A 10,894-nucleotide genomic window follows, 5' to 3' on the forward strand; every position below is an offset into this window, starting at 1 on the left:
CATTGGGTGGCGATGCGATGCACATTTAAGTCTGCATCTGACTGGTCAAATTCAAATAAAAGCATACAATTCCATAAGACAGTTATTGCATGTCTTTGCGATATGCATATTGCATAGGCCACTATCGCGATAACAATATTTTTTCGATATATTGTGCAACCCTAATTTTGTCCGGTTTTTTTTTAAATCAGAAGTTAAATAATTGTATACGGTCTAATGTTAAAAAAAAACAAAAACGATTTAATATTACTTTAATATGAAAATCAACTTGATGTATTTTACCTACATACATTTGCCGCCCTAGAAAAATAATGTAAATTGAATTAATATTATTAACCATATGGCCATTAATATTGTAAATGCTTGGTGTGTCGGATCAAAAAAGTTTGACCTACTGTATGTGGCCAACAAGCCATAGTTTGCCCAACTCTTGACTGGATAGTTCAGGGTGGTGTACCCATAGTTATTGTTTATAACAAAGACATGCGTCCTGTACATACATACTGTACATACTGTCAGTCGGGATGTGAATGGTTGCTGTTAGTGGATGAAATCACTTTCCTCAGCCCAACTCACTTCAGGCCCCAATGCTGTTACATAAGGGCTATTTAGAGACTCACACAACCACACGTACGTACACGCTCACACACCGGCTAAAAAGAGTCTCATTTCCAAGAATTGCTGAGAGCTGACAGAGAAAAAGAAAAGTCCCAATAAGAGAGAAGGAAGCCTGTTCTTTTGTGATTGTAATGGCATCTTTTCGCCGCTAATGACTTTAGCATGCTGTGAGATTAAGTGTGGGGACGAAGAGTACTTTGTGTCATGAATGGGATGTTGACTGAGTAGTGGTCTGGTAAGGGGCGGGGGGGGGGGGGGGGGGGGGCTGCTCATTATGGGATTCCTGTGCAAAACAGTGAATGGACAGACCCATTAACTGCACGAATACGGAGTCCCAGTAGGGACAAAATGAAGTAAACGTAATATTTTATGTGATAACATGCTAATCTCTGTTAACCCTTTGATGGCGTTCATTATATGAAATATTAAGAGAAATGACTTTCATTAAATTGCATTATATAGTTTGGTTGAACATTTTGCTGTTTAAATGTAGAATATTGAATTATATTTAGTTTTACACGTCTGTTTTCCATAAACGGCCCAAAGCAAGCACACTTGGCTTCATTTGGAGAGCTGTGCAAGGAAGTAAGAACAGGTGCTAAGCAATACTTTATGAGCAGCGTTTTAGTAAGAACGAATCAAACTTCATTTGTACAGCACTTTTCATACATAAAATGCAAGTTCACTCAAAAATGCTTTGTATTAATAAAAAAAAAACAATGTGTCCTGCCACTTGTCCCCCAGGACACAGACACACACGCACACGCATACATACATACTGTACAAGTTAAAAAATAATCCCATAATGACCTGAGACACGCACACTGTAAAACACAAACCGGTTAAAAATAAAAACGTAATGACCTAAAAACATGTGGCTGAGTACAGAAACTCGAACTCAGACCGAAAACCTGGCTAACTGGTGAACTGCACAATCTAAAAGTCATGCCCGTTGTGCGTGTTCTGCGTGTGTCCAGTTGGTCCGGGCGACGACGAGGACCAGCAGGAAAAGACCTTGTCCCAAGTGTATGATCACCTCCCAGACGGTTGTTCTCCTCTGGACATTCTGAAGAAGGCATCTGAGCGAGAGCGAGTTGGTAAGTTCGCCATCATGTGACCCGAGGGCTGCGTCTCATGATTCATGTGTGCAGAATCTTTTGCGTTTGCCATTCCTTGGTTGCTTTTATTTGAAGTATGGGTCTCTGGTTTATCTGGATCAGCATTTACTGCAAGCCTTGCTTTTAATTACACTGCTTCATGGTTAGTATGCACTTGACTTCTGTACTATAATTGGGTCTTGACGTTCTCAAATGCATTCAGCGCCGTCATAGGAATAAAAAAAAAAAAAGCTTATTATTATATGCTGTTTTTGTGCATTCCACGTAATATAATCTTTATGCACAAATTGTGTCATTTGTGCATGTCCTAATACAGTGAATCGCCGCTTAGTGTTTTTTTCTGCATACCTTATCAGCAGCTATTTGCCGAAAAAGTCACCAATTTCCGTTTTTTGTGCTCTTTCTAAATAAAAAACCCTTTGATGCCAAAAGATGTCAAATACCTATCCAATTACTAAAATTGTACAGAAACAAGGAAGAACTGTTTGTTGATACATCTCGACTGCAAGACTAGGAAATTGGAGTTTAGCCTGGGTTGTTAGTGGAAGTTACAGAGCATGTTCTCTTGTTTGTGCGTGTACGTGCGCAATTTATCGGAATCAAAAAATACGTAAGCCGTTTGTTTTTCAGGGTAATTTAGGACAAATTTATAAGTATTTTGAGATCATAGTTTGTGGTTTGTTTCATTGTTTTCCCAGCATTTTTTAAAAATGTGCTTTGTGTTGCGAGGCCAAAATAAAAAATTAAGTGAGAATAAAAAATAGAGTGAGTAAGGTTAGCTACTGCAATGGCGTCAGACAGTCGCGGATGCACTTTTTTTAGTCGTTCATTTGTAGGAAAAAACAGTCAAATACAAAATGAGAACGCTTGTAAGGATCCTACTCCAGCTCTTGACAAAATTTCCAGAAGGCCACGCCCCAATAGGCACATATCCAACATACAAATACTACACGGAATATACAGTAATAGGCTCTTTGCACACAATCTCCCTCGCTGGCAACATATGGCTTGGTCTTCTGAATTTAGAATTTGAATTTTGAAAAAAATGGCATTATATAGGAAGCGCCCACATCCGGCGCGCCATCGCGGGCCACGAGGAGGCACTGAGGATCTACTGCTTGTGCCATCACCTCAACAAACTGGAGGTGCTGCAGGACATCTTGAAGGCCAGCCACCAGCGCTCGCTGCACAAGGCCAGTGACAACCAGACAGACGAGGAGTTCACGGACTACCTGGACGCGCCCGACATTATCTGTGAGTGCTCCCCGAGCTAAAATGACATTTTTTGGGGGATTGCATGATGAGCAGAGTGTATCATACGTCACAGCAGTCATGACCGTGTTTGTTTTGAATGATTTTATTTCTTCTTTAGCAAAAACCGAGCAACAAGCAGAGATGGAGGTTCCCGCCACCTTAAAGGTGAAAGTCGGCGACTTTTTCCAGAGGCTGGTATGTGGGTTACTAATCTCCTACTCACAATGTTAGTGTATTAAATGTGTGTGTATTTGTACGTTTTGTCATCATCATCGTCAAGCACTAAACACTAATACTAATGGTGGACAGTGGTGCTCGGGACATATACTTCTATTAAGTGGAATAGAAAAAGGGTGTACTTTGTTTCACACTACTGGCAGTAATGTATAGGGATAGACTGATTATTGGCCGGGCCGATTATCGGCTCCAATATTCAGTGTTTTGACGAATATCGGCATCTGCCTTTTTTAACTGAGTTAACTTCAAAGAATTATTTATTTAAATTTCCAGTTAAATTTATAAGAGATTCTACTGACCCTGGGAACACTCTCCACTTTTTGTTTTTGTTTGAAACCAAAACAAAGATAATTGAAATTTTAACTTTTCATTTTGAAATTTTGGAGGATTTTATTTACTGTAAAAATATATATGGAGCTATTTTAACTTTTGAAGACATTCTGATGGCCCTTGGAGCTCCTTTTTTGTTAGAATTTTACAACAAAGATGCATATTGGCAAACAATAATAAGAATAAGAATAAAAAACATGATGCAATTCTGAAAAAATGTTCAAAAACATATGCTTAAAGACGTTACAACAAAATTAAAAAAAAAAAAAAAAAAAATGATTTTGACGCCAATATTTTTCTTTTTGCTAAAATTGAATGTCGGCTCCAAATATTGGTCATCGGCCTCCTTGACTACTAATAATCGGTATTGGTATCGGCCCTGAAAAAAAAACATCGGTCTAACTCTAGTTGTTTACGCTAGTGGTGTCTTATGTTGCCATCATGACATTTTTAATCTCCCCTATGGTGAAAGGTATTGTTTTGATGGCTGTGATGATTTCTGCTAAACTTGGTGACGGATGAGGTGGTGCGTCTAGCACAGAAGAATTCATTAATAGATAACCTCCAACAAGTGCGAAAATGCACAAAGGCGAGCGGTATTGTTTTTGCTGGAAGTTTATTTCTATGTTTTTGTTTTTTTTTAGCGGGATTACGGAAGAACATATTACATGTAACTAGGAAGAAACGATTCACTTTTTACCTCACCCACAACCTTTCATGGTTGACTATTATTTTGAGTTGTTTTGATTATTTAAACTGTACATTTGTTTCTTTGATTGAAAGAACTAAAGAAAAGCAGAAGACCAATTTCAGTTTTGTGTAAGGACGGCGCATGTGAGAAGCAAGACGTTTTGATGTTATTTATTTTAATTATCACTGTTTGATGTATTTCTGAAGAACTAATTAATAGCCTTTAGGGGGACCTCAGTATGCATAAGCCGTTCATGGAATTTAAGATTTTATTTAGTACTCTTTGCGGCCTTTGTTTGATCGACTTCAATCCAAAAAGTGGGTAATCCCGTCATACGATGACGGTTTGACGGGATTTAGCGGAGGAGAGATTTTCCCAGCAGATATAAATGTATCCAGTGGAAGGAAAGTACAGAATGCTTGGGATGACTTTTTCATCCTTTTGTATCATCTTATCAAACAGTCCAGTTTATACATATGCCGTACAAATCGTCTCCATTTGGGATTAACGGGATTAATTTTGGGGCTATATGGCTATACTGACCCACATGTCCAATGTGTGTGCGTGTCCACTCAGGGTCCTCTGTCGGTGTTCTCTGCCAAGCAGCGTTGGACAGCCCCCCGGAAGGTGCGCCTGCACACAGAGGACAGAGACCTGGGCTTCACCCTTAAGGGGGAGGCACCGGTCCAAATTGTCTCGCTTGATCCCCTTTGCCCTGCTGCTGTGAGTACAAACTGTCGTCCTTATTCACTTATTTGTGTGGTCAATTTGGAATAAGACAATTGAAAGTGTGGCGATGCCATGTCTATTGTCAAATGTGACGGTTTTGCTCTATAAATAAAGAGGGGGATCAAATATCGATAGCCGCTATATCAGTTCCGTGATTAGTTGAGGGAACAGCAGCGTCAATGACTCAATGATTCGATTCGAATCATTCGAATGATTCGAGTTGGCAGACTCAACGGAACCACAGAGAACTCTTGACGATTCTGCCGTATCGATTCACGGTCTCAAGGTAGCGAAAACGTACTCGGATGGTTTCTTCGTGTTGGTTCAGCGATTCAAGTTAGTAGGAATGTGGCAGACCTGAAACAATTCAGTTGTATTCTCCGGCTCAATGGAAACACTGCAGATTCAGAAGGTTTTTTTTTTTTTTAATGTTTTGCTTCATTGATTCAAGTTGGTAGAAACACAGCGGGCTCGGAGGGTTTCATCTCAATGGTTCACCGATTTTGAGTTGGACTAACCAGAAACACCGACTCGAGTTATAATGGAAGCATTGGTGACTGATGATTAAGTGCTATCGGTTTAGTGACTCAAGATTACGGAAAACACCACAGACTCGGATGAGTTGCTGGTCTTGGTTCACTGACCTAAGTCACCAGGAGAGACAGACAGTGTACATGGAGTTGAAAGCAGTATTAAGGTTCTAAAGAGGTTTATGACCTCATTTGAGTGGCTTTATGTAACACTGCTAATCTCTTTCGTAGCCCGCGAGGCTTTTAATTAGAGTCTGCGACTATTAATGAGCCCAGCTCACTCGGAATTCAATTAAAATCAGGAGCTTTATTCTCCGTCTTATTTAATGTAGAGAGAGTAGTTGAGTGATTTGATATTCAAAGTATGCCGCAGGGAGTTCATGTCAAGCATCTGGCTTTTGTTAACGTTTGACAAGAACGGCTTTAAAATAACACGTCTTAAATAAATCTTCAACCCCCAAGTGACTCCTCCGCCTTTTCTGGAGTTTAGACCGTAGATGACCTGAGCGCTGATTCAGAGCCGCATGTAAAACCTGAGCTTTAGATTTAAAGGAGCTAAACATCATCATAGGGTCGGATTAGCATTGATCTTCTGCGTTTCCAACAAATGGGTTGACACAACTCAATCTGATTGATTTCTTAATAGGGATCGGACACAATATTTAACGCCATTTTTAGATGTTTAATTTCAACATTACCTGATAATTGACATACAGTAATAGAAGAAAAAAAAAGTCTACAATGCATCAGTGTATGCTAGCCATGCAGTGAAGCGATAACTCGTTTGAGTCGACGGTGTTTCCTTAAACTCAAATTAGTAAACCACTACAATTGAATCTTCTGAGTCTGCAGTATTTCTGGTGAGTCTGCCATCTCAAGTCCGTATGCCAAAACGAGTACTCCTCAGTCCGTTGTGTCTGTGGCGAATCGAGTCAGTGAACCGATACAAGCGAATCATTTAGAGTCAGCAAACCGCTGCAATTGAATCATCAGAGGACTCGCGATTGCCGTATGTTATTGAGAAGCAAAAAGCAAAGCAAGTCCGTGTTTGCTGATCAAAGTAGGTGAAGCGGACCTGGTGTGTAAATATTGACTCTGCGGTGTCAGGAGGTCTGACGTCAGCGCTCTCGTCTGTGGCAGGCCGACGGTCTGAAGGAGGGCGACTACATTGTTGCCGTGGGCGAGGCGGAATGCAAGTGGATGGGAGTGGGTGAGGTGATGAGGCTGCTGAAGGACGTGGACGAGCACGGCGTGGACATCACGGTGGTCAGCGTGCTAGACAGCAACCCGACCATGGTGAGGCTATTTCGCATCGCACTACGCTCCCTGCTTCATTTCCGGGGGTGAATAAAAAATAAATAAAAGCCATAATCTTGCAAGGATGGTTGCGTTTTAAAAATCCGTCATGAGAATAAAGCTGTACTTTTTGAGTTTCCAAAAATATGTAACTTTACAAGAATGAAGAACAAATTTCAGTGATCAAAAAACAAATCATTTCAAAAGAATAAATTCTTACTTTGTTTTTCGGACCACGAGGCACACTTCAAATCCTTTAATTTACTCAAAACTCGACGGTGCGCCTTGTAATCCGGTGTGCCCTATATATGGATAAATGTCGTATGTTTTCATCATACCGGAACTAGGACCACTTCCTGCCTCTAAAAATCATGGGAAATGTAGTCCTACTAGCCTAATGCAAGCTATTTCTAGTGCCGCGTTACCAATGTTGCAATAAAATCGGGATAATTTGAGTAAAAAAAAAAAAAAAAAAAAAAAATGTACTCTTACAGAGAATAGCCACACACAAAAATATGTAGTTTTATGAGAAGAAAGTTGCAGTCTCGCGAAAATAAAGTAAAGTACAAAAAAGTGAAGTAAAACCCTAACCATAAGACTTTTTTTCAAATAGGGCATATTTTTTTCCAGTAAAAAAAAAAGCAGTAATTTTTCAAGAATGAAGTTGCATCTCAGTGGACATAGGACGTAATTGTACAAATACGAGAATGAAAATCCGACTTTATGAGAAAAGTTGTACGTTTTCAAGTTGGACTAAAAAGAATGTAATTTTAGAAGAAGTCCCATCACCCTAAAAAAAAAGCTATGTTTCAAAAACATAGTTTTACGAGAATAAAGTGGCATTTTTAGATTGAAATGGACATAGCCTTGTCGAAAAGAATTGTACTTTTGGAGAATAAAATTCCGTTGTGTCACGTTAAAAACGTTTTTTTAAAAAAAGCACATAAAAAGAAGTCATCTGTGTGTGTCCAGCCGGCAAAGAGCGCCACCTTCTGTGGCAACCTGCCCAAGACGTACTCCATGATCTGTCTGGCCTACGATGGCGACGACAAGAACGGCAAGTCGCGCAAGATCAGCAAGAAGTCGTCCTTCCTCAGCTGGGGCCTGAAGAACAAACTGAAGAGCGCCAGTACCGTCAGCCTGCCCACCGCAGAGCAGTCGTGGAATAAACCCTGCCCGGCCTTCCCCAGCTCCTACAAGGACGCCGCCCTCTTCTGAGAGCACAGGTGCCCTCTCTGGTGCACACCGCAACACTGTGGGGACACAAACACTTACAATGAATATTTATACTGTACACAAACACATATATCGCTCCCAACTTAAAACCGCTGATTGAAGAAATTGTCTTTTCAAATGAATGAAATGTTTTGCTGCTAACCAGATGTTTTTGTAATACAGCCTTTAAAGGGATCTTGACTAAAGTGCCTGAGCCAGCCAGCCAGTTGGTGACATGAGTGAGTGAGCGAGCGTTGGATTAGATGAGTCCTTGTGCTGCGTTTGCAAAATTTCCTGGAAATTGGAGATTTCGCTTTCCAACATAAACAAAAAAAAAAAATGGCAGACGGCCGCGATAGCCCCCCATTAAGATTTTTTTTTAAATCCTCAATCGCTAATCCCGATAGCTAATTTAAAAAATATTCTGAATGTTAGAGGATCAAATTCATGTGAGTGAAAAAAGTCACATAAAAATCATAAATTTACAAGATTAAAGATGTACCCCACAATATTAATCTTATTAGAATAAAGTCTCATTTACTTGAGTCAAAAAGGCGTTATGCTACAAGAATAAAGTCATATTTTCTTGGGATAAAATATTTTCGTCAAGAAGAATTTTCGTCGGAGAATAAAGTTGCATTTACGCAAGTAAAGACATTTTCTTTTACAAGGATATTCACGTTATTTTGGGAGGGGAAAAAATAATTTCACGGGAATTATTATCATTATTATTGTTACCTCAATAAACTTCAGTCACGTTGTTTCAAATAAATAAAAGCTAATAAAATCGTAATTTAAGTTGTACTATTTGAGATTTTTTTTTTCTTGATTCAAGTTATAGTTAGTAGAATAAATTTGATTATTCAATTTTTAAAAAAAAAAGGATAATCCCAACAGAATCAAGTTTTTCTCCTCAAAACTGACAACAGTTACAGTAGTGAGTTAAAATAGAGATCTGAGAATAAAGTTGTATTTTCAAAGAAATTACAATCTTCATTGCATTCATTTGAGAAACATTTTATTCTTAGTACCATAAATAAGCATTTATTTGAGTAAAAATCTGAATACATTTATGAGAATAAAGTACTGCTTCTTTAATTATAGAGTCACATTTACTTGGGGATAAAAACGCCTAATCTCACAAAAATAAACAATTTTTAAATCAAATTTTATGAAAATAGTCATAATGATTTGAGTAAAAATAGTAACTTCAGGAAAATAGTCACATTTCTTAGAATTAAAAAAAAAAGAAAAAAAGTTGTGATCTCAAAAGAATGAAGTCCAACCAGTCCGGGTGCACGTCTGTCTTTGTTTGAGTTTATGAGTACAAGAACTCCGCCTACCACTTGTTTACTAGTTTCTGCAACTTTGCTTCTCAATTAAGTGTGCACCGATTTCAAAGCTGAGCAAAGCCATTAGTTAGCGACCCGACCTACAAAGGGTCCCCATCATTGGATGGACACATTAAATTCCAATGTTTGCATCAAAATTTGACTTTTTATTTTTTTTCCATTTGAGTGCCTGGAAAGCAATGTAAATACGCATTACTGATTTAATGTTTGCCTCACATGTACCACTAAATGCCTCAATGTTATGAAAGTACAGTATATCTGTGGCATCTGACTTTATATTTGAATTTCAAACACCTATTTTTTTTTTCTAGCACCCACAAGGTTATAAACTTCAAACCTCATATTTCTAGCACTTGGTATCAATATAAATTTACAGTTGGGGGGAGTGATGTCTCAAAATGCTTAGATTTGATTGCTGGGATTTTTTCCCCCTCTTTTTTTTCAATGTTAAAATAAATTAAGATTTTAAAAAAAATAAGTTTTGGGAAATTCCAATTCCAACTCAAATGGCACAGAAATACTTCCATAACACGTCCATAATTAGTAATAGAGCATCTTTTAATGTGAATGTAGGAGCAGACTGACCACATCACCTTTAATTGAACATTCCACGGAAAGACTGCGGCCATTTTTGCTGACACTTTTGCAGTGTTGGACTGATCGCTTTTGTCTACAAAGTAGATTCTTATACATGTTTGATAATCAAATTTATTATTTATGTCATATAAAAATATGTTCCTGTTGGGTTTTTGTGTTGTTTGTGAATGGAAAACATTTTTTGCACGTTGAAGGAATGTATTTTATTCCCTTTTTTGTGTGTGTTTGCTGGTACATTGTCATAAGAAAACACTCTGACGCATTGTACTTAGTGCCATGTTGTTGTAAAAAGTGCTCATAATGATGATTTATAAGTGTATTGTATCGTCCTAAGGTTTATGCATATATTGTACACCCACGTCGTATATTGCAAACAAACAAACAAAAAAAAACTTGTCTTGCTAACTGGCTTCCATTCAGGGGATGTTTTATTACTTTCCTCTGTGGTGTATGTAAATTCTTGTGTTGAATGTCTTGTGTTGAATCTAATCTTAATGAAATAAAGGGAACAAAAAAAAAAAATCTGTATTTACAACCAGGTAGAGAATGACTGGAATGACTATGGACACCCGCCGAGTCAACAGTGGTGTTTTTCAACTCACATGACATTCTGCTAAATCCTTTTACATGCCTTTCTTCATGTGTTTGCTGTGTGAAATGTCAGCCTACTATACTACTTTAACCCAGTACAAAAGACAACCACGGTATGTTGAAAATGAAGAAAAATAAATCTTCCCTAGTAATTTGCAAATTAAAAAAAAAACAATTACGGTACACATTTTTCATTGTATTTTTAGCATTTTTCTTTTTGTCAACATGAGCAATGTTAGGCTGCTTATCCCCGCTATTTTAACGTAGACAACCACTTGCCGTATTAAATTAAGTCAAAAACATGTTTTTCTAGAGTGAGGATAAGCGCTACAGAAG

At 38.3% G+C, this 10,894-nt stretch overlaps 1 protein-coding gene across 2 annotated transcripts in view; it reads left to right on the forward strand.

Moving 5' to 3' along the window:
• Positions 1 to 10,505, forward strand: part of rhpn2 (rhophilin, Rho GTPase binding protein 2) — a 40,168-nt gene extending 29,663 nt beyond the window's left edge. For both annotated transcript variants that reach the window (XM_086025272.1, XM_086025271.1), the window contains exons 9-14: positions 1,596 to 1,715; positions 2,796 to 2,990; positions 3,109 to 3,185; positions 4,825 to 4,971; positions 6,648 to 6,803; positions 7,776 to 10,505. In XM_086025272.1, the coding sequence (XP_085881398.1) occupies positions 1,596 to 1,715; positions 2,796 to 2,990; positions 3,109 to 3,185; positions 4,825 to 4,971; positions 6,648 to 6,803; positions 7,776 to 8,021 (941 nt within the window). In that variant the 3' untranslated portion in view covers positions 8,022 to 10,505. The remainder of the gene's footprint in view (positions 1 to 1,595; positions 1,716 to 2,795; positions 2,991 to 3,108; positions 3,186 to 4,824; positions 4,972 to 6,647; positions 6,804 to 7,775) is intronic.
• The last annotated feature ends 389 nt before the right edge of the window (positions 10,506 to 10,894 follow it).

This window comes from Filicampus tigris, chromosome 3 (genome assembly GCF_054856515.1).
Source record: "Filicampus tigris isolate MCC_2025a chromosome 3, RoL_Ftig_1.0, whole genome shotgun sequence".
Classification (NCBI taxonomy): domain Eukaryota; kingdom Metazoa; phylum Chordata; class Actinopteri; order Syngnathiformes; family Syngnathidae; genus Filicampus; species Filicampus tigris.